The sequence below is a fragment of the Lissotriton vulgaris genome, chromosome 3_1 (genome assembly GCF_964263255.1).
Source record: "Lissotriton vulgaris chromosome 3_1, aLisVul1.2, whole genome shotgun sequence".
Lineage (NCBI taxonomy): Eukaryota > Metazoa > Chordata > Amphibia > Caudata > Salamandridae > Lissotriton > Lissotriton vulgaris.
Window position 1 is genome coordinate 1,624,458,633 of NC_141689.1, and position 24,143 is coordinate 1,624,482,775.

Sequence of the window (24,143 nt, forward strand, 5' to 3'; positions counted from 1 at the left end):
GACTGGCACCTCTAATCTCCACAGATGAGCTTCAACAACCGCCATCACCTTGGTAAACACCAGCAGGGTGCTGGGGTCGTAAAGAGGAGCACAACGAACCGTAAGGGCTTGTGGCCCACCACAGGTAATGCCTGTGGGCAGGAAGGACAGAAATGTGATGTGTTCTGCAAGTTCAACGCTACCACCCAGTCTCCTAGATCCAGGGCAGACAGGACCCGAGCAATCAAACTTCTTGGGCAAGAAATTGAGAGAGCGCAGGTTGAGGATAAGAAGGCTTCTGTCCTTTTTATACACCAGAACTTAACAGGAGTAGCAACCATGGCCCACTTCTGGTGCCGGCACACTATGGCTCTCTTTGCCAACACAGCTGTTACTTCCTGGCAGAAAAGGGATCGGTGGTCCTCCATCAACCGGTCATAATTAGGTGGCATGGAGGGAGGGGAAGTCTAGAAGGTGGAGTAGCCCCTTCAGACGATTTGCAAAACCCACCTATCCTGTGCTATGGACTGCCAGTGGGACAGGCAATGGCGAATCCTGCCGGCCAATGGGTGCCCATGATGGTAAAAGGTCAGAATAAGAGGGTTTGGAGGCAGTGGTGGTCAGGGGGTGGGGCGACGGGATATGGGGTGGACTGACCAGATCGCTGTTACCTTACCCATAGGGCCAGAATGTACTGCATCCACAGCTATGTAGCGGCTGGAAAGCTTGCACGCCGTGGTGGCTGGGCGGGTAGGGACGTGGCTGGAAGCCCTTTTAGTGGCCAGTAAAGGAGCAAAGGGCAGATTGAGGAGGATGAAGGACAATGGGAGATACTATAAGGCTGGTATTCCTCAGGGTCCAGTGATCCCTCCCACAGACATAGTCCATAAGAACAGCTTTGGCCTGGAAGGCATGGCTCCAGGCAGCACCCAAGTCTGCGTTAGGCGACACCCCTCCGGCTCCGCGTTGGAGATGCAAATGAGGAAGGAGCTGCCAGGGATGTTGGGGGTGCCAGATGTGTCTGCCTTGGGACTGGCACAGGGTCAAGTCATCAGCATTACAGGCACGGTTCTGGGTCCATCTATGAATCCCTGGGTCATGACTGGCGAAGGATCCGCCACAGTGGATCCAGTAGGGTCCTCTCCCGAACATGCGGGCCGAAGTAACTCAGGAGGTAACAGGCCGCCCAAATAGGAGGGGCATAGGCTCCTTAAATTCTCTCAACTGGGCAGAGGTCACTCTGGCACCAGGAAACTTGGCAAGGTGCAGAGTTGGGCCAGGCGTTGGAGCTCGCATCCCGATGTCAGAGTGACTCACTATAATTCCTAGGAAAACCTGCAAATAACTGGCATTTCCATCCTTTAAAGGGTACTCTTTCCTTTGTAGAACCACAGGAGTTAGGTTTTTTTTAATTTCAGATTTTCAGCAAAATATTGGGCAAAAATGTTTAAATATATATCCATATCCTTTAAGTTCAAGATGCAATGGGATATTGATGCAGGTTTTACACCAAAACATAGCCCTAAATGTCCTACCACTACAGTGTCATATGGATACTTCATTACATATATTGCGTTAAGTTAGCATGAGTGTATTACATGTTTAAACAGCCGGTTTGCCTTCGGCTTCAGTTTTGCACACGACACATACTTGTTGTTGTAGCTTTCACCCTAGAAGCGGTGAGGTGGTTTATTTGAGAATAATATGTTATTTCTATGCTATCAGCTTTGCCTGGTACACTTGGTACAACTGTCTGCACACTGAGAGCTGCACACTCTAAGATTAACCTAACACAAGGTTGCTGAGAGGCCTGATCCTCGCACCACATGAGACATAACACAAATAATGTTGATGCCAACATTTTGGGCTCTACGCGGGTTCAAGATAGAGTTACACGGAATGAACGAAAACACTTGGTGCTGCGCATGGAGAGAGCTGGTAGCTGTTGATGTGAACTGCTCCTACTGACATTGAGAGGTATGGGGCCGCCCTGCTAAAGCCCGAATGAGACCTTCTTAGATATAAAATAATATACTAGATAGGGTGCGCGAAATATAGGTGATATCGATTACTATAGGTTTTGCATTATAACATGCTAGCACCTTTTGCTTACTATGGATTAGTGACTATGCTGCTGACTCTGATTTTTATAATCTGCATTTTGGTATTATACAAGATACTGCGTTTGAGAACTTTGCATTGAATAATAAATATTTCAAACTTGCACTTGTGTTCTTTGACTCCCAGTTTTGGTTTGAAATGATTATATAACGAAAGAGTGTTCATGTGTTCCACGATTCCTGAGGTATTCTAAAGATCATGTTCTGGTTTGTCTAAGACATGGTTCATTCCATAATGATCCATGAGACACTGTAGCTAGCTAGGTAAGGAGATTTCTGACACTGAGATGAGTTTTGGATCATCCTAACTCACTGAGGTTCTAGATCTCTATGCACAGTTCTGTGGGAGAACGGAAACCCTGCTACAACAGTTAAAAGGATAAACCTTAACAAAGATAGTAAAATTATAATCAGTGTAAAATATATTTCACCTTTCATGCAATTAAACAGCAAATTAAATTTCTGTAGTGATGTTCTCCTCAAAATAATGCAATATCTGCCGTAGAATATAGTGGAAGTAGGGAGTGTAAACAATTCTTGCTAATCTTGGCCAGAATCTCATTTAACTGGTCTGAGTAAAGGTAAGGCGAGTGGTGCAGTTACATGGCCATTTTCTCAAATGCTTTGCACGTTTTGCCATCCCTGTCCAGTAGTGTAATGGCACATTTGCTAGCGCTCAGCTATTTTTGATCAGAAGGAGCTCAAAGAAACTGTAGATTTTTTATGTTGAATCAAAAAGTTCTACACTGTCGTTATAAAGACCCTACAATATCTGTGTCACTATAAACATGCTTAACATTATCTTGATTGCCATATATGCCTAGTAACCTCACCAACAGTGCTTCCTCCTGTGGGCCTGCTAATCAGACCCACAGCCTAGCTGTTCTCTCTCTAAATTGACACACATGTACCTTAGGTGCATTTACCGATTGGTACTGGGCCACCTTATCAGTCCCTGTATAGCATACCTTAGGTATCCAGGGCGTAGGTGTACCCAGGGCCTACCAGGGGCTGCAGCATGTATTATGCCACCCCTGGCTGGCCATCCAAATCTGACAACTGGCTGCACGACCGCTGGGGCAAGGTGGTGTAATCACCCTTTGCTTTAGATATAGTATCCCTATGTCTAACCCTAAATTGGACACATGTATTCCTATCAGTCACTCCTATGGCAGGCCTTATCAATCCTGAAGGCAGAGTGCTTGGAATTATGCGAGATGGTGCTCTGGCATGAGCTGAGCCCGTTTGCAGCTTGCGGAACCAAGTCCTAATAGCTGTTCCAGGATAACGCGTACCATATACTCTTAAGTGCATTATAATCCTCGCAGTTATTTGCCAACTTTGGTATTGCTTTATCAAAACATGTGGAGTAAGGTGTCATACGAATTGGAATACTAACCCCTCGCCAATTCTGGCGACAGGGTTAGCATTCCACCCTTCTAGAGGGACACGACATGTATGTAACTGTGAACCCCGGTTAAAGTTAACTCGAGCCTCAGCATCACAAAATGGATGCTGCCACCACAGACACAAGTCTGACCTCCTGCTGCTGGGAGTCCTTCCAGCAAGGAGAGCTCTGACAAAGGGTTTCCTGTCAGGGGCGGTGCTAGCACCATCCCAGACAGGGTTTTGTGTATCCCAGGTAGGCAGGGTTGAGAGGAAGGTGACTGCAAGTGGCACCCCGGTGCTCACTGTGCATATGCCGGCTCAAACCAGTTCCAGGGGCAACCCCAGCCCCTGAGCTGGGGAAAGTTCGGACAAGGGAGAGGGGTGTAACCACCCCCCTCCTGGTCCCACCCATGGGCAGGACCTAGTCGCGTGCCAGCCCCTTTTCTTAGAATAAAGGTAGGAGCGGGCCCCATTCCCAAATTAGATAATCTTGAATCTTGAACTACTTTCCACGAAAGGAACTCTTGACTTTCTCTGAAGACTCTCCCTTGTGGCTAAGGAGTAGCCACCCTGCACCCGCAGGCACCACCTAAGCATCGCGGTTTGCTGCACGTCCATCCTCCGGATCAAGACTGACCAGCTCGACGAGACCCGGATTCCCTGGCATCTCGGACCTCTACCTGCATCATCAGCCCAGCTGAGATTCGTGGGTGTGACGAGACCTGAGGGACCGGCCATCTTTTAAACCAGCACGACCGCCGAGGGATCCTCGAGTGAGTGCACTGGGGTTTGAGAAGCCCCAACCCAGAGCAGCTCCAGCACCGAAGTCCAGCCCCCCAGCATCCACGAGATCTGCGTGGGGCCCTTCTGCTCTTTGCTGCTTGCCACGTTGTTCGGTCACTTGCCCGTTGGCTAGTGGCCCTCCTGACGACGTACCACAACGTTTTCACCACTGGTCTGGTTGCTCCAGACTGGCCCTTGCTCCCTCCAGACGCCATCTTGACTCCACCGTGTGGGCTTGCCTTTGCCAAGGCTTGTTGCTCCAAACCTGGTTCCAGCATCGCCGACAGCAGACACACTCGTGGGACAGCTCGCACCTCCAGCCTGGTCGCCAACAACGCCTCCTGGCCTGTGTGACTGCAGAGTCCAGCGTCGCCCACTCACCTGATCGCGGTGACCTCATCCGGTGCCATCCTGGTGCCCACACAATCACTGGCTAGCGATTAAGAACGGAGTCCCCTCTGCTTTCAGGTCGTCTCCATCACCGATCCAGGCTTGGATCACACCGAACATCTTCACTGGTCGCCTGCCAGAAACTTTTTCTTTCAGGCTCCATAGACTACAACGAGGATTCCCGACGTCTTTTGAACCCTATGCAGCCGCAGCCCCTGGGCTAGGTAACCCGAGCATTTCGGTGCTCCAACGCAGGTTCACTATCCAAGTGTCCAGATCCTTTTTCGTTTTAAGTCTACCTAGTCGGATTCGTCCGGAAACAGTAACTTTAGAATTACTAGCATCCATAGACTTTGTCCCGTATCCCGCGTGAGAGTGAACACTCTGCACCCGATCTCCCTAGGCCTCCTGCTCCTAACCTTTAGAGTTCAGTAGAGTAGTCCTAGCGATCCTGAAGCCTCTGGATCTTGTTACTTACCTGCTAGTTTTTCGCATTCCACTTTTAGTGTATATGGTTTTTCGTGCCCCTCGGGCATTTGTGTAAATTGTGAAACTTGAAGTATTTTCGTAAGAGTTTTGTATGGTGCTTAGCTCCCTGACTCAAAGAGTTCAGGGTAGACTTGTTATAAATAAATATACTTTATTTTCATAACAACTTGTGTGGTGTCCTTTCACTTGGTGTTCAAGGAGTATATGTGATGGTAAAACAGCTGGCTTAACACGCCCTCTAGAGTTTAGCCTGAAGACTGCTCTTGTCCACGCTACTAGGATAGCTGGTCTATAAGGTTGACTTACAACCAATCATTAATAAGGGTCGCTTGGTATGATACACAGTGATCACTAGAATAGTGAGCACTATATATCAGGCCAACTTCTCACAATCACTGCCAACCTTCGACCTTGAATAAAGGGTGCAATGCAGCATGCCATGAGAAAAACTTGGCATACCCCTAAATAAATGTTGGCTTAATTCATTATGTCTAGGCACATGAAATAATAAGCGAGTGACATTTAAAAGTCTAGAGTCCAGGAAGCAGTAAAACAAGGACGCCATTATAACTTGGAGCCTAGAATCAGATAACACTAAAAAAACAAGTATGAAGATAACCAAGGAATAATCTAAGTTGTACAAGAAACTGTACAGTGTATAGGCGCCACCTGGCACAGTGCTCCTAATTTAGTATTACTTATTCCTGCTCGTTGTACATACCAGAGCAGATTTAATTTGCTGCTAAACAAAAGGTACAAAATAACCATTTAATGGCTATTTTGTAATTTTTGTTTTGTTCATCTCTGGACTATGAATACTTACTATAATAATCATTTGTTTGTAGCAGGTCCCACAATCTCCTGACCCGCTACAGAACTGTCTCGGACATGTTCCTTCAACCCAGTCAACCTCTCTCCTTACTACATATCGCTAAGATTTCTTCAGGAGCGGCCAGGTGTGGAGAGGGCAGTTGGTCTGCCGCAATAAGGGCCAAAAAAAGAATCGATTAATAGGGAGCAACACAGGGGAGCCTCTCGAAATGAGGCACCCTGATCAGTACACGATTATCCGGGTCGTGCCCGCACAATTCTAGTGACAGCGCGTTTGTATCAGGAGCCATGCAAATTGCATTCTTTAGGGTGTAAAATGCAGTATGGCGGGCTTTGGCCAGATTACATTTCTGGGCTACCTCTTCGAAGTCAGTTCCGTCAAGGGGTCATAATGGTGTCTTATCCCTTGATGAACCTCTGGTAGTATCTGGCAAGGTGTAAGAAGGCCCCGATGTCGGTTTGTGATTTGTATGGGGGGGCTCCCAAGCCAGGATAACTTCAACCTTGGCCTGGAGGGGTTGCACCATACCCCAGCTCACCTGGTGTCCCAAGAACACCACTGATTCTTGCCTAATGTGTCACTTACTGGTCTTGATAGTCAGGCCTGCTTGCTGCAGGGCCTGAAAGACTTCCTTAAGATGAAAGATGACCCTCCCAGATGTTAGGGAAGACAGGAGTGCTGTCCAGTTAGGAAGCTGAGAAAGCTGCCATACCAGCAAGGACCTGGTTCACCAGTCTCTGGAAGTTGGCAGGGGTATTAACATTCTGGAGCCCCAAGGCAGGCATGCCCCTGAATTGCTAATGTCCTTCCGGAGTGGAGTAGGCAGTTTTCTCCTTGGCTCTCTCGGTGAGGCTGACCTGCCAGTCTCCGGAGGTAAGGTTAAAGGTAATTGGATATCGGGCTGCGTGCCAAACCTGCCAATAAACTCAACTACCCGTTGAATTGGTTGGCGGTCGGGCTGGGTCCCCATGTTGAGCCCCCTATAGTCCACAGGGAACCTTAGTTCAGGTGTGGTGCCCGCCTCTACCAGAACCACCGGACTGGATCAGGGGCTGCTGGAGCGTTCTATGACCCCCCCCCCCCAATTTTAGCATGTTGGACACTTCTGCCTTGATTCTAGCTCTCACCGTATTCAACAACCTGTGAGATTTGACAGGGAGGTTGTCGCTTGTGTCCACGTCATCGGAGCACAAGTGATTCGTCCTTGGGATATAGGAAAACAGAGGGACACTGTCAGTGACAATAGCTCAGCTGGTCGAGAGTCCAGGTGGGGGACAGGATTACTCCCTCCACCAACCCATCCATCCCCTAAATCCAGCACGTCGGGAATCAGCTCACTTTCCTCTTCCTCCTCCCCATCCGACACCAGTACCCGGAGGGGCTGCCTCGGGGTCATGAGATCCACCAGGTAGGTGCTCTCCATCTTCCTCTCAATCACTTCGTAGGGCCGGGTTCATCCTGAAGAGCTCCCGGCTCCACAGCCTCCATCACACACACTTTTTGTTCCAGTGTCAATTTCACTGGAGGAGAATTCTTTTCGTAACACTCCTTCATGACATCCTGGCTGGCGTCTAAGTTGTGGGGTGCTTGCTTTCACAACCTGGGCATTTGGCTCTGGAAAGGGTGTCCAAACAGGAGTTCAAAGTGGCTAAACCACGCTCCCTTCTAAGGGACCTACAGGTAGGCAAATAGGCATGGTTGGAGGCCATCCCACTTTTTCCACAGAGCCTCTGGAAGGCCTCGGATCATGCTTTTTATGGTCTTGTTGAATCTTTCCACAAGCCTGTTGGTTTGGGATGATACAGGTGAAGAACATTTAGGTCACTCCACATAGCCACCATGTTCAGTCAGACACCACCTCCTTGGGGAATACCACTCTGGTAAAAATCCCCATCGGGGCCTTCGCCACAGCGGTCGTGGTCCTCTGAGGGATTGCCTCTGGGTACCATGGCATGATCCACCAGCCCCTTACAGTGACAGGATTGATTCCCCCGCAGATACTCCGATTGATTCAGGATCGGCTCTCTAAAGGTTACCCACCCTGGAGATATCCCTTGATCCAGCATTACCCGAGCTTGCCCGGATGACGCTTTCCCGCTTCCGCGCCGTGAAAAATTCGTCAACGAGAGCTTGACCTCCAGCACATTAAAAACCAGACAACCCTGTCCTGAAGACGATCCCAATTGACTAGGATCGAAACGCCGTCGATTTCGCAGAGCAATATTAGGCGCACTTTCTACTCTGGCTTAACACAAAATCACAAAATTGTCCTTCAAAGTCACTTCAATTTGTTACATTTTTGAGCCGTTCACTGTATATCTTCACAATTGTTCACCTTGCGCCTCTCACGCTGTTCACCTTGTCACTTGCGTTGCCACGTTTTTTACTTGTACATACTTTAGCACCAAGTGCATTCAGGTTGTCCTATGATTTCTCTCATGCAGTGCTGCCATATACTGTATAAACTTGTTTTTGTTGAAATACATGATGAATAACAAACTAAACTCAATTGAATTGAAGTCTCCTTTATTTCTACACTTGTAATGCTTTTTGCATACAGGCTTAATTGGCTACAAAAATATTACCACCTAGAGGGTGGGGCATTCTCTCCATGCCATACAGTAATCCTCTCTGCTGGGGCCTTCTTGCACTTGCCAATCGGAAATCTCTTGTAGGACACCAGGGACAGTAATGCCCTCTTCGGTGGACTCCGGGGTGACCTAGGCAGGTTCCCCAATTACCCCACCAGAAGAATATTCTGAGGGGGACCTTCCTCGTCCCGTCCCTTCTTAGCAGCAGGTGCTCGGCCATTGCTCCAGACTCCAGTCCCTTCTCGGGTATCCATGGACCGTGTAGTACCACAGATCCAGCCTGTTAAGTCCAACATGAGCCCAGAGCTCAACTTCCTTCCAGGTAGTATGCTCCAAGTCACTACCCAACAGACAAGCCACTGGCATGGAGGAGCATACAGAGACCTTCAGCAGGTCTCCCTCCCCCCCCCTCCCTTCCCACCGAGTCCAAACAGCACCTGGGCCACTGGGAAAGAACCCTCTTGGTTGTTGCTCCCGGTTGTTGGCCACCACCAAGTGGTGGTTGGCCTGGGGTATTACCTGCTCTAGGAAGGCCAGCTGACTCCATAATCAGGCTGGCCCCTGTATCCCTCAGAGCTTCTAACTGTCTGTTGATGGTGACCTGTTTCCTGTACTTTGCTGTATTCTCAGGCACTTGGACCTATGGAACCATCGCACTGTCAGCCCAGGGACACTACGGTAACACTACTTTACTTCACTTTATTGGCAGAAGCTGCCTCCTTCCCTATGGCTACGCTGGTCACCCCTGGAGCCTTTCCAATAGTGGGCAGGGTCATCATTATGGCACTTGGGATCTCCTTTGTAGTGCCCATGCCCATAACACTGAAGAGCACCTAGGGGTCTTTGGTTGCAAACTATGGTCAGGGGAAGTTTTCTTCGGGGTACCGGACTGTAACTCAGGTGTGACCCTTTTCCTGGGGAGTGTTTCCAAGGGCGAGCAGAAGATTCCTTGTCACTCCCTCCTCCTTTTTGTGGGGACCCTAGCCCCCCCATCCCCCCGGTAAGCTATTTTCTTGGACACTCTGGTGCTGGTCCGGAGGTGGTCCTCCTCAGGAAGCTTCCGGCAATTCAACCAGCTTGCTATCAACCAGGTGTTGGTGCAGGTCGGTGAAGCAGGTCTCTATGAATTGTTCCCTCAGGAATAAATTGTATAATCTCTCATAGTCCTTAACCTTACTGCCCAACGCCTAAATGCCTTACTTGCGTAATCAAAGGTGACGACCCAATTCTGCGTGGATAATATGCGGCTGGCCCTAAACCATTGACAGTATTTTTTCCTGGGTCAGTCTGAAATTGTTGACCAACGCCATCTTCATGGCATGGTAGCTACTCTAGTCATCCATGTCCACTGTTATCCCCTTTACTGCGGCGTAGAATCTGCCGCAGTACGGAGGCTTCTGTGCGCGGGAGGGGCCGTGTCGGCCAACGGACGTGCACAGCACTCTGAAGGTAGTGCTTGCAACGGCCGTTGGCAGACGCCAGCACGCAACGGGTTAAGAGAGTGTCTTGCTCCCCCCTGAGGGCATGTACCACCATAAACTACCTTCCCAGCTTTCTTCTGAGACCTGGTGCACCTTCATAGCCACCTCATAGGCTGCCAACCACTTATTGATGTCATCTCCCACCTGGTAATCTTGGACCATATTTTTTAGGATTCAACCTCTATTCTCATTGTTAGACACTGGGGGGCACTTCCAACATTGCTTTGGATGTAACGCAGTTGTAGGCCTCTAGGTTCCAACTCTCTGAGGGTAAGGTAATGTGTCATCTTTCTCTTTCAAAGCTAGTCTCATAACAGCCAGAGCATGCTCGGTCTAATTTGGCAAGGGCTAGGACCAGCTCCTTCTCCTGCCAGGCAAGTGATAACAAACTTCTTTTCTTCCCTCCTGTTCTCTAGTTCCTCGGAGGGTAAGCTCCTCCTTGAGGTCATTCTGCTGCTGGGTATAGAGGAGTCCCCCGGGTCTGGGATAAGAGTGTTCTTCCCCTCTTAGTTGTACATCAGGGACTGGCTCTAACCCTTCCTCATGCTCCAATTCTCCTCCTTTGGTCACCTCCCACTCGTGGGTGGGCCTCTGATCAGGTCTCAAGGATTCCTCGAAATCCCCCTAAAAGTTACTGCCTTTGCCCCGCAGGCCTCCTTGAGCTGTGCCACCGTATAGGTGTCCAACTCAGCCAGGTCAACCTCTACCTCAGGCTCAGATATGTTGGCAAACTAGTAGAAGCAGAAAGATCAACTTCACACCCCCACAGGGGACGAGACTGTCCCTTCTAGTGACACTTTTGGAAACAAAGGACTTACCTTTGTGAAGTCATGACAATTATTCACAGCGCGCTGCTGTTCAAATGCAGGTCCCATTCCACCACTTTACCACCAAATGTTAGAACAGGCAAAGTCTGGTCGGCTGAAGGGATGCCCCCAGTCAGAGCTATCACTCCTATCAAGAGTAGGTGCTTACACTTGCTTTTTGACCCTTGCTCACCCTTGGGTAGCTTGGTTTTGAGCGCTCAGGCTTATTACAGAGGCAATGTGTAAAGCAGAACACACAGCAGCCACATGTGATAAATGCACTGAGCATCACAATAGAGACTGCATCACAATATAGACTACATAAAAGTCTTCACACAGGACGTATGTAAATCCATTTTCAACACTTATTTAATTATAACACGATCATCATATAGTTTTGGGCATAACACACATTTGGAACTATTACTAGCAGTATTAGACCCACTAGTATTATGATACCAATAGTATGAACACTGTGGACAATTCCTAATCTACCCCAGCAAAATTCAATATTAACAAAATAATGTCTAAATAAAGTACAATGTAAAATGTAATGTTTTTTAAGTGTTCTGTAAATGTAAAGTAGTTTGAAGGCTAAAATTAAGTAAGTGCCCTCCGATGGATTTGTAGGAATAGCTCAAGTGCAAACTGAAGACAGTATGGACAGTGAGCGAGTTGAATTAAATTGAGAAAGCTACAACCTTCCCTTTAACATTTAGGTTTTTTATATTCGATAATTAAATCCAATCATGTCATTTTTTGTGTATTTGATGGATGCTTTTTTCTGTATTATTTTGCAGCTCAAATCACTGAAAATGCGGAAGCTGGTGAGCCAGTCTTCCATTAACTATTCAGTGGAGGTCTTAGAATTCCAGTAATGATTACGTGGGGTCCACAGAATTCAAAATGTTAAGAACCACTATTCTAGAATTGTTAGAAATTGGATTTCTGGTTGACTAGGGCTTGCGCCTAAGCCAGGCGGAACACCACCACTCTAGTCCGGGCAAGGGAGTTACACGCTGAAGATAACCCCTGCTCACCCCCTTGGTAGCTTGGCACGATCAGTCAGGCTTATCCCAGAGGCAATGTGTAAACTGTTTGCGCGACACACGCAAACAGCAGCTACACACTAGGCATACCACTGCAACACACACACAAACAGCAGCGACACACTTGGCATACCACAAAAGAAGCTCCACACAAGGTTATGTAAAAATATCCAAATAGCCTTTGTATTACTCATTAAACACATTAGAACGTAATCACATATATACACTGTGCCCGCTGGCATTAGGTATGACTTTACAGGGATTATATACACTACAGGGCCAATCGGGCCACTGTCATGTCATTACATCCATCACAAGGCCAAACGGGCCAATGTAATGACCACTACAGTTAGATAAGACAACCAGTTACTACTAGCGGACACTGTACGTGGCATAAACACATTATGCATAAAAGATAATCAGTAATGCCTCATTTCCATAACAATGTGCAATAGATTCATTTTGTAAGTACGTGGCTCACGCCACAACCCACATCCCCTCACTTGTGCGGTATAGAGCCCCAACCACAGCCCGGTTACGATGGTCGGTCATGTTATATTCCCTCCACTCATCTTCATCTTTTGTCCTTTAACTAACTACTAACGCACTTTACCTAAACAGTTGAACCTTTAACACCACAGCTTTTTATAAACTACGAGCACAGGCACCTTGCACATTTTTTTAACCTACCCAACACGTTTGTTTACAAAAGCCTGACTGCTTGTTATATCTTCTTCGTTTCAGAACTTCTTGATAAAGGGCTGGGTTAGCCCGAAATGCATTGGAGTCTCAATTGAATGGCATAATAGAACTCAATATGTTATAAGCCTGAAACTACTTGTAATTGATATGCTACAAATATCATGAATACAAAAACTTTATGAATAAAGGAATTCATTAACCACTTTGAAGTCTTTAATGAACCCAAAGGAGTGCCTCAAATACAGGGATGCGCCCACATTGATGCTTGCACAACTTATTATTATTACGTAAGCGTCACCGGACGGAGACGCCACCTGGGAGAGCACCCAATCATTTGAAATTAAACAACTACAACTTGTCATTGAAATCTAATACAACCATAAGCTGTGCACCCTCCACCCACCATTTATCGTCATTTCCATACCACCTCATGCCTCTCTTAGGCATAAACATAACTGCACGTAGCATTATCCAGCATAGTACAGTGTGCCTAAACACAATTAGTAATGCACTATTGGAACACTTGTAGGGTGAACATATGATCACCACCTCATGGTGAATCCCAAAGTCAGCACATTCCTAAAGGAGGGGTGAGGGGGGTAATCCTAAGCTCGCCCCGCAATGCCAACTCCACACAAAATTGCCCAGAGTCTAGAAACGCGCAGCTGCCTGCGACCATGGGGCGCAGCTGGCCTTATGGGGATAAAAGCAGGAATGACTTCGGTGCTCCCTCCGCACATATGTGAGGTTTACTAATGGCCCGGGACAAGAGATACTCCGGCCCCCGAGGCACTCACTTGCCGTCACTGCCATCTCTGTCGCTGGCACGGCTCCAGTCGTCCCCCCGAAGGCTGTGAACTAGCTTCCGTCCCCGCCTCCACCAACCTCAGACATGCTGGGTTCTCATCCTTATGGGGAGCCCCGCCCACCGACAGGCAACAGCCGCCTGGCTTCCTGGTGATTCCTCTGGAGTCTTAGCCACAGCATACGGAGCGAAGCGAAGATGCTACTTACCAGTATGCATCTGTTCTTGGCATGTAGGGCTGCTGACATTAAAATCTGTGCATAGATCGCCGCCTAGTGTTGGGTCCGGATGATTGCACATTGTTGTCCTGGAAGAGTCTTCGAAGTATCACGAGATAGGTGGCTCCTCCCCTGGACTACAGTGCGCATGGGCATCAACACTATCCTCAGATTGTTTTTCGCCATTGTGGCAAAGATGGAGTGCAACACCGTAAGTGATGACCACGCTAAGAGTAATTCTGAGTGCTGCAGCCGCTACAGGCGCCGGGAATGAGGGCGGGCGATATGAATGTCAGCAGCCCTACATGCCAAGAACAGATGAATACTGGTAAGTAGCATATTCGGTTCGAGGCATGTGGGCTGCTGAATTCATATCTGCATAGAATATATAGCAGTCCCTCTATTAGCGGCGGCCGCCTGTGCCAGCTGCAGCAGTTTGTAAAAGTGTTTTTAGAACAGGCTGCCCTACAGCTGCCTGCTGTTTGGAGTGCACATCTACGCAGTAGTGTTTTGTAAATGTGTGTGTGGTAGACCATGTGGCTGCTCTACATGTGTCTTCTAAAGGAATATTTCCAAGGAAAGCCATGGAGGCCCCCAACTTTCGCGTGGAGTGGGCTCTCGGGGAACCGCTAATGTGCGCTTGGCCTTTTGATAGCAAATCTGAATGTACTTAACGAGCCACCTGGCTATACCTGCTTTGGAAATGGGGTTGCCTTTGTGTTGAGGCAAAAAGGCAACAAACAGTTGTTTTGTTTTCCTAAAATCTTTTGTCCTATCTATGCAGTACATTAGAGCTCTTTTGACGTCTAGTGTGTGGAGCATTCTCTCTGCCACTGACTCAGGATTCTGGAAGAACACTGGCAGTTCTATAGTTTGATTGATATGGAAATGTGAAACCACTTTAGGCAGAAACTTAGGGTTAGTGCGGAGTACCACCCTGTTGGAGTGAATCTGTATGAATGGCTCCTGGATAGTTAGTGCCTGAAGTTCACTAACTCGTCGAAGCGATGTGATTGCTATTAGGAAAGCCACTTTCCACGTCAAGAATTGTATTTCGCATGAGTGGAGAGGCTCAAAAGGTGGATCCATCAGCCTGGTGAGGACCACGTTTAGGTTCCATACAGGCACTGGTGGGTGTCTGGGAGGAATAACTCGTTTGAGTCCCTCCAGAAAGGCTTCGATGGCAGGCACTCTGAAAAGCGAGAGATGCTGCCTGTTCTGGAGATAAGCTGCTATTGCGGACAAATGTATACGAATGGAAGCATAGGTCAGATTGCATTTGTATAGATGTAACAGATAACAAATGATATTGTGAGTAGATGCATCTAGCGGGTTGATGTTGTGTTCGGCACAAATGACAAACCGCTTCCATTTTGCCGCATAACATGCTCTAGTGGTGGGCTTCCTTGCCTCCCTTATGATATCCATACAGTCAGGATACAAGTTGAGGTAGCCAAATTCTAAGATCTCAGGAGCCAGATCGCCAGGTTGAGCTGTTGCGGATTTGGATGCTGAATGTCGCCATGGCTCTGCGTCAAAAGCCTGGGTGTGAGTTGCAGCCTTTGATGCGGTACCACAGAGAGTTTTAGAAACGTGGTGTACTTTGGTTGGCGTGCCCACGTTGGAGCGACCAGGATGAGAGTCATCGAGTGTTGCTTCAGCTTGCGTGCCACCAGCGGTATTAGAGGTGCTGGGAGAAAAGCGTACGCAAATATGCCTGACCAGTTCATCCATATCGCATTTCCCTGCGACTGTGGGTGTGTGAACCTGGCGGCAAAGCTTTGGCATTTGGCGTTTTCCTTTGTGGCGAAGAGGTCTATCTCTGGATGACCCCACTGCCGAAAGTACGGCTGGAGTACTGATGGATGTATCTCCCACTCGTGCATTTGGTGGCTGTACCTGCTCAGCAGGTCCGCCATCTGATTGTCCTTGCCTGGGAGGTGTTCCGCCATGAGGAAGATGTTCCTCTGAAAGGCCCACTTCCACATGCTCTGAGCCAGATGAGACAACTGTGGAGAGTGTGTACCTCCCTGCTTCTGTATGTAGTACATGGCCATCATGTTGTCCGTCCGGATCAACACAACCTTGTTGCACAGATGTACCTTGAATGCTTTCATCGCCATGAAGATAGCCATCAGTTCTAGAAGGTTGATGTGCATCTTCCTCTGATGTGCTGTCCATAGTCTCTGCACTGTGTAGTGTAGTGGAGTACATGAGCTCCCCATCCCTGGAGAGATGCGTCCGTTGTCAGAATAATCTGTGGCACAGGCTCCTGGAACGGTCGACCCCTGCAAAGGTTTTGTGGATTCCACCAATGCAGATAGTTGTATGCGCGACCGGTCACCAACACTAGGTCTTTCAACTGTCCGTGAGCCTGATCCCACTGACGTGCTAAGCACTCCTGTAGCGGACGCATGTGTAGTCTTGCGTGCGGGACTATGCAGATGCAGGAGGCAATCATGCCTATCAACTGCATGAACACTCGTGCTGGAAGCGAGTGTTGTGGTTTGAATTGTTGTATCAGCAATTGCATGCTGTTGGTCCTCACTGAATTGGTGTGCTTTGGCTGCCAGAGTATCTATTGTTGCGCCCAGATACTGCCATACGTGGGCGGGTTGAAGGTGGGACTTTGGATAATTCAGTGAGAACCCCAGATCGTGAAGAAGGTGAATGGTGTGGGACATGTGGGCGGCACACTGCTGGGCCGATTTCGCCTGGATAAGCCAGTCGTCCAGAGAAGGGTAGACGTGAACGTTCTGTCTCCGTAGGTGTGCAGCCACTGTCGCCAGGCTCTTGGTAAACACCCTGGGCGCCGTCGTCATTCCGAAAGGGAGGACCTTGAACTGATCAGGCTGATCCTGAATGGTGAACCGGAGTTATTTTCTGTGTGACGGGTGTAGCGGTATATGGAAATATGCATCCTTCAGATCTAATGTTGCGAGGAAAGCTCCCTGACCAGGTAATGGTAGAACCTGCTGTAGTTTGAGCATGTAAAAGTGTTCTGATAGAATGTACTGGTTTAGGGGCCTGAGGTCTAGTATGGGTCTGAGGGACCCGTCCTTTTTTGGGATCAAGAAGTACAGTGAGTACACCCCTGTACCTTCTTCCACAGGCACAAGCTCTATGGCTGCTTTTTGCAGCATGACGGGTACCTCCTGCTGCAATAATTGCAAATGCTCTGTGGACATAGGACGGTGTCTTGGGGGTATGTTGGGTGGAGTGGATGTTAACTCCAGACAATAACCGTACTGGATAAGCTGCCTCACCCACCTGTCTGTAGTGATGGATTTCCAGACCGGCAGGAACTGTTGCATTCTCCCCCCGACCATTGTGGTATGGTCGGGGGGCAGTGACAAGACGTCACTGTTTGTTAGTGGCGGAGGATCGGGAGCTGTTTCCACGACCTCTGCCCTTGGTGCTGTTTCCACGATAGCCACCTCCACTCTGTTTGGTGTAGGTGGTCTGCTTGCCTCTTTTACTGTATTGTGTCTGCTGGGACAGCTGGCCTCTGGAAGTTCCTCTATTGTTGGAGCGACGAAAGGAACCACCCCTGAACTGCTGCGACTGTAGAGCCCCCATAGACTTTGCAGTCTGTGTCCTTTTTGATTTTTTCCAAGGTGGTGTCCACCTCTGGGCCAAATAAGTGATCAGGGTTAACAGGCTGATTCAGTATGGTGGTTTGTATCTCGAGCTTGAAACCGGAGATTCTCAGCCAGGCATGTCGCCGTAACATCACACTTGTATTAATTGCTCTGGCCGCGGTGTCTGCTGCGTCCAGCTCACACTTGATATAAGTTTCCCTTCTTGTATTAGCATCTCCGCTGCCTCCTTATACTCATCTGGCAAGTGTTGTAACAGGGTTTCAAGTGTATCATAATGAGCCCTGTCATATCTGGCTAAGAGTGCCTGTGTGTTGGAGATGCGCCAGATATTGGCCGCTTGAGCTGCCACCCTTTTCCCTGATGCTTCTAGCACTTTAGATTCTTTGTCAGTGGGAGGAGCATCACGCGTTGTTTGCGAGTTCGCCCTCTTCTGGGCATTGGAAACAACCAGAGTTATCCAACGGCAACTGTCCCTTGATATACGTAGGGTCCCCAGGTGCCGGTTTGTATTTCTTCTCAATTCAGGGGTTTATCACCCTTGCGGTCTCCTTAAAAATGTCTCCAGCATGTTTTAGGACACCCTTTAGCACTGGAGAGTCTTGACAGTTCTCTCTGAGGTTGAGAAGGTGTCAAACAAAAAATCCTCTTCAATAGGATCAGCATGAAGCTGGACATCATGATTTTTTTGCTGCCCTTTCAATAAGTGCATTAAACGCAGCAGTGTCTTCAGTAGGCGAGGTTTTAACAGCATAGACAGGACTGTCTGGGGCAGTTTGTGGATCTCCTGGGTCAGCAGCGTCTGCCCAGGGTTCAGTGTGATCTTCAGGATCAGTGTCAACAGGATAGCTGTACTCCTCATTGTCACCATCCCCTGCCTCCACATCTGAGTATGTGGTGAGATAGGGGCAGTGTCTTGTCCATGTGGTGTTATAGGTTCAAAGAGAAGAGGTGACGTAGCAGAATCCCTCTTTCTTTAATGGAATTTTATATGATTCCGTAGGCTGTTCAGGGGCAATCTTTCGCTTAAAAATAGAAAGTCTACCCGTCTCGGCGTCGATAAATTACCTTGGCTGATCTTCAGGTGGAGGCTGTCGAAGCTTAGTGGCCACCTCCGCAGTTGTAGGCTTCGGCCCCGTGGGCACCTTCTTGGTCGTTTCGGAGGCCGTCCTAGGGGCGAAGGCCTTAGGTATCACTTTCGGTGGCAGAGTGAACTGGATGGGTGCCGACGATTTTGGAGGTTTACTGACCGGCTTCGGGGGTGGAGTAGCCTTTGGTCCGACAGTAGAAGCCTTTTCTTTAATGCGTTTTCGTGAGTCCGACACCTGCTTCGAGAAGGAGGTGGATGGCTGTGTTGACTCCACGGGTTCTTTCGAGCCACCGCTGGGTGTGGACCCGAGGTCTGTACTGCTTTTAGTCTTGTCGGGTCGACGCTTAGGATCGAGAACTTTCTGAGTTTCGAGTCCCTTGTCTGTGTCGACGGCCTTCGGCGCCGACTTCTTCAGGTCGACGTCCTTGACCAGTTTCTTCGGTGCCCCGGTCTTAGTCTCAACACCCTTTAGCGACCTCACCGGGTTGATGACACTCTTCTGTTTTGTCGGTGCCGATGGTTCTGAGGCCTTCGAACTGACCAAAGCAATACGCACTTTTGGTTTCGATTTAGCGCCCAGTGCTTTCGGTTGCGTAGACACCGACGCTTCCGATCGGTCAACCGATGGCTCGTTAGAAATGCCCGTAGCCGGGCCTTGGGGCGAGGCTGTAGAACCAAGTGTACGATCTTGGGTAAGGCCATGTGGCGTTCCCTCGACCTGAGCCTTATCGAGTGTTTTGGTTGCGGCCCACGTACCAACGGCTGGGCCCAGCTCCTTGCTCGAGCTACCTTCCACGGCCCCAAAGGCCTCATTATCGTCTCCTACCTAGTCGACGACGTCTTCATTATCGACCATTTCCACATCCGCGTCGTAACTGGAGTCGATCTCCGATGCAGGATCAGACAGGTTCTCTTGAACTTCCTGATCGACTCCCTCATCTTCCTCCACATCGAAGATGTTCACCGGGTCAGGTGCCGTCTGCTGGGCCTCCTTTCGCGCTGCGCGTCGAAGGCGAAACGTCTTCTTGGAGCGGAACCATACAGCTGGCTTCATCGTGATCCGGAGACAGGCACCTGTTGCACACTGGGTGGACATCGATGTGAGGATACTTGGAGTTGCAAACGGGGCACCTCTTGAACGGGCTCCGTTCCATGATGGATCGTCGATAAGGCCTCTGGCGTCGACCGGGCCTTCAGTGCCGAAAAGCCACGCGGCTCCTCTTGATGTCCGGCTCGGGGAACGAGCTGGAAGAAGTACTGAGCACCGATCGCAAAGACAATACCGACGATAACTAAAGGTCTTTTGGCCAAAGGGAAAGTTTTTATCGATTCCAAACTTGAGTTAACAAATAGACACCCAAACCCAATGGCGGAAAAAAACAATCTGAGGATGGAGTCGATGCCCATGCGCACTGTAGTCCAGGGGAGGAGCCACCTATCGTGATACTTCGAAGACTCATCCAGGACAACAATGTGCAATCATCCGGACCCAACACTAGGCGGCGATCTATGCACAGATATGAATTCAGCAGCCCACATGCCTCAAACTCTCCACCACATCTTGGTCCTGGCAATGCAGCCCAGCACAAGCTGCATGGCCACATGCCGCTTCAGGCAAAAGGCAGCACAGCACAGCTCTCTCGGAGGGCCAACTGAGCCCTCTCAGGCTCAGAAAGCATGCGGGGCTTCCCTCGTCACCACGGGAGCCCGCCCACAACAGTGCTTCCTCTGCCTGGCTTCCGCTTTGCGGTGCGGCTCCTCTTGCCGTGTTTAGAAGCAGGAGCCCCCTTTCTCAGGCTCTGGATAAGTAATTCAGCCAAGCAACGATCATGCGCTTCTGATGAGTGGCACAGTGCGGAGGGGCACAACCAAGGCAAAAGGTGCTCCTCGCGCTCCAGGACACACAGGGCAGAGCTTGGTCCAGGCAGGCTGCTCATGGGCCCCCTAGCAGATGGAAAGTCCTTTGTGGCGGTTCCTCCTGGCGCTCAGCAGTCCTCTTCAACTTGGTCAATCACATATTTCAACATTTTCATGGGGTCACAGCCCCAATACTTATACCACTTTCCGTCTTTGTTGTGCAAAGGGACAGGGAACTGGACCTAGTCCAAACCAGTTCTGGGGGGCACTTAAGTGAACAGTCCCCATTGTCAGTGTAGGCTCTGGCCCCAGACACAGCACATGGGGGCTGAGCCAGCATTGTGTAAGGCAGGCACAGTCCTATTCAGGTCCAGGTGCTGCTCCTCCCACGACTCCAAATGCAGATCGGCCTAGTCAGCCTAGTGCTGACTACCCCGCCGGAGCTAACTCACCTCCCCAGCAACTGTCCTCCAAAGCCAGACATGCAAAACACAACATGCAGGCACAAAGACAGCACACAGAAATGCCAACTTCTAAAAGTGGCATTTCTAAAATAGTGATAATAAATCTGCGAACACCATTACGCAGAATTTATTACCACTATTCCAAACATACCAAACTTGATCATGCTACTCCACTCATGTCAGGAATTCCAACTGAAACACATCTGGGAATCCCCAATGCATTCCTATGAGAGGGCAGCCTCACAGCAGTGAGAAACCAAAATGGCTGTTTGTCACTTCAAGGTCATGCCACACAGTTAAGGCACATGTCCTACCTTTTACCTACAGCACACCCTGCCTATAGGGCTAGCTAGGGCCTACCTTAGTGGTGGCTGATATGTAGTATCACAGACGTGTCACCCACTTTATGGCCTATTTAGTACACCGTTCAGTCTATTTCAGCCTAAGCATATTAATGAAAATTCCGACTGTAAAATAAATATGCTTATATACAAATTAAAACCACAGATTATAGTATACAAGTATATTTATTGCTTCTTTGAGGCAGAATAAGATACCTACCTGAAAAAGAGAAAACACTATTGGGGAACAGATACCTACTTACCAGTGACTTGGTCCACTAGTATTCGTGAAGTAATAATGCGCCCGTACTGGGAAAATAGCTGCTCTAGCTCTTTCTGGGTCATTGTTTTTGGTAGGCCGCTGACGTACAAATTTGCATCACGGATGGAAGCAGAGCTTGGTCGTGCATAGGATACCTGAAATTGACAGAACCATATGAATGTATTTAAATATCACAGTAATGAGTTTTAAAAATAAACGGTAGACTAGGTATAAGCTACTCTCTGAGCAAGGTCTACTCTTTATCCATTACTAAACACCTGCTATTTATGAAAAACAAAAATCTAATGAGGGGAAGGCTCACAAGAAGCTGCACTAGCTGTTAAAGATCACAGAAAGCCAGAGATTCACTCATGCCAGTGCCTATCCACATCTCCACTTCAAAGCCTGAATAACCTTTGCCTTGGCTACATTTTTGTTTCAGATAACCTGACTTTGTGCACATTTAGATTACGGTGAAGGTAAGTGACTTAATGGAGGACTGAGGTACAACTGCTGAAGAAATGTATTACTTACCAGTAACAAATTCTCTACCACTGGTATCTTTCACAGCTCACATGCCTTAATATCTTTCTCCACTGTCAGGCTTGGAAGCCTCAGTACTACTAGTAACACAGTGTTAAAATAGCTATTGACCCCTAAGCAGTTTATAATGGCATTTTCATCTCATTTGAAAACAACCCAAACTTCAGCCAATGAGATTTAAGAGCCGAGCTTACTACACCTCACAGAGGCCACTATCTCTCAGATTTAACACAAGTATGAAGGATAGCAAGAGTATTTAGTGAGCCTCTGACCGGTGAGGTCAAGTATGAATCTGAAAGATACCAATGCTAGTAAACTGGAGTCACAGATTACTAAACTGTCCTCCAGCATAGGATCTTTCATAGGCCCACATGCCAGTAGCATATCTAATTTCAAAACAGGCTTCATCCACTGAAGATTCAGCTGCTACATTTAAATACAAACAGTAGTGCTTGGTGAATGTGTGGCCGCTAGGCAGGAATCAGGGAGTAGTACTGCTGCATACAGTGCACCTGTCAGACATGCTCTACGTTGATCATGCTATTATCTGGTCTCAAAGTAGGCACTGTGTGTCAGAAAGTGATGCAGCCAGAGGCAATACCCTGCTTAGATGGCAGCCCCTACCCCGGCACACAACAGTGACTAAGAACTGTGTATTTCTCTTTAAAAATGCATTTGTTTGATGTACCTGAGCACATCCAACAATGTGATGCTCTTACAGCACGTGTAGATTGGCGTGTAAAGAAATACCCAAGAATCAAGTTCGCTCCGATACAAAAATCTGAAGGTAGGGTACCTTTAGCATGAAATGAGGGTGACTTTTTGCTTGACGAAAACTCAAATATTCCTTTATCATGGCACTCCATTTATTGATATAAAAGCCAGAAGCAGTGCTAACTTCAGCAAGAGATTTCAGATCCGATCAAAGGTTTTGGCTCGCAGGGTGGGAGAATCAACTTCCGAGTACCATGTTAAGCTACCAAGACAGAAGAGAAAGCTCTAAAAAGATCTTTCACTAACTGCTAAATGGCCAATTGAGAAAAATAAAGTGAAGTATAATCTGTCCTCCTTAATTCAGCCATCGCAACCAGATTAAGGAGTACTCAAGGCCTGCTAAGTGTAGAAGGTTAGAAAGTAACCGGGGAAATTTGCATCAAAATGGGATATAGGTCATTATTCTTGCCCCTCTCATCAGAAATGCTTAGAGTTGGCATTTTAAGTTCTTATACCTGGGGCACATACCTGCAACTCCATTTGCCAAGAGTCTATGAAAAATTAAAGATGGCCCAATCGGTTAGGCTGGGTGAATTAAAACTGCTGGTGGATTTGACAGTTGTCTTGAGAGAATTCTGGGGTGGTTCTTCAACTGAATCAGTATGCCCGATACATCCGCAGTAGGCATTGCACCAAAACTGGCCAGGCTGTGGTGGGGCAATCACTCAATGAGGACTCAGTCTTTGCTTTCCTCAGGCCTGTCAGAATGAGAAGAAAAATTATAAACTTAAGCGAAGTCAAGAAAGTATTTTCCCTTGAGGCAGTAGCTGCTTGCATAACAAATTTTCTGTTAGGCAAGGTGGAAAGTGAGAATTTAATGGCCAAACTTGTCAAAGATCTGCTGTAGATGATCCTGATTAAGATCCCACTTGTGACAATACAATAGGGCACTTAGTGTCCCAGCTTGTTTGTTCCGGACCTCAGATATATCAACCTTGTTTACGGTTACACAGTAGCTGCTACTTATTAAAAGTGCGAGACCTTACATCTCTTGGTTTGGGGATTTAATAGATAGCGGTCAACTCATCTAAAGGACAGCCAGGCCTGCAGGCTGTGGTAGGAATGCTTGGATGTTCAATCCGATTTGTAGCTCAAAGATGTTTCTGTGGAGTGATTTCTCTTGCTCAGGCCATAGACCCCCTTTGGATACCACCTGGGTGTGCGCTTCCCCAACCTTCCATGGAAGCATCAACAACTAGTCTGACAGTCCAAGTCTGAAGGGGAGACCCGCAAGGAGGCATTATTCCTATGCATGATGACCAAAGGCCCAGTAAGGAATGGAGACCCTGACTGGGAATATCTCTTTAAGCCAGACTTCAGCAGCCAACGTTTAGAAACACTTTGCCAAAATGTATTCAGGATTTCTCCTAGAAAATGGATGTGTGGAAAGATGGTCGGAAGATTTTGGGTGAAAAGTCTCAGGCCTAATTGATTAAAGAAAACGTATGAAAGCCATTGTAGAGACAGACTGCAGAAAATGCCTTCACAAGCCAGTCATTCAAGTAAGGATATACCGGATAGCCCTTTTGCTGACTGCATCAGGGAAGTGGCAGCTTGTGACCGTCTGGGTTGGGAGGTA

The 24,143-nt window shown here is 48.2% G+C and overlaps 1 protein-coding gene across 8 annotated transcripts in view; it reads right to left on the bottom strand.

Annotated features, from left to right (window-relative positions):
• The window catches only part of ELAVL2 (ELAV like RNA binding protein 2), a 661,451-nt gene that overhangs the window by 109,068 nt on the left and 528,240 nt on the right, over nucleotides 1-24,143 (bottom strand). For all 8 annotated transcript variants that reach the window (XM_086962112.1, XM_086962109.1, XM_086962108.1 and 5 more), the window contains one exon: nucleotides 21,249-21,402. In XM_086962112.1, coding sequence (XP_086818238.1) covers nucleotides 21,249-21,402 — 154 coding nt within the window. The remainder of the gene's footprint in view (nucleotides 1-21,248; nucleotides 21,403-24,143) is intronic.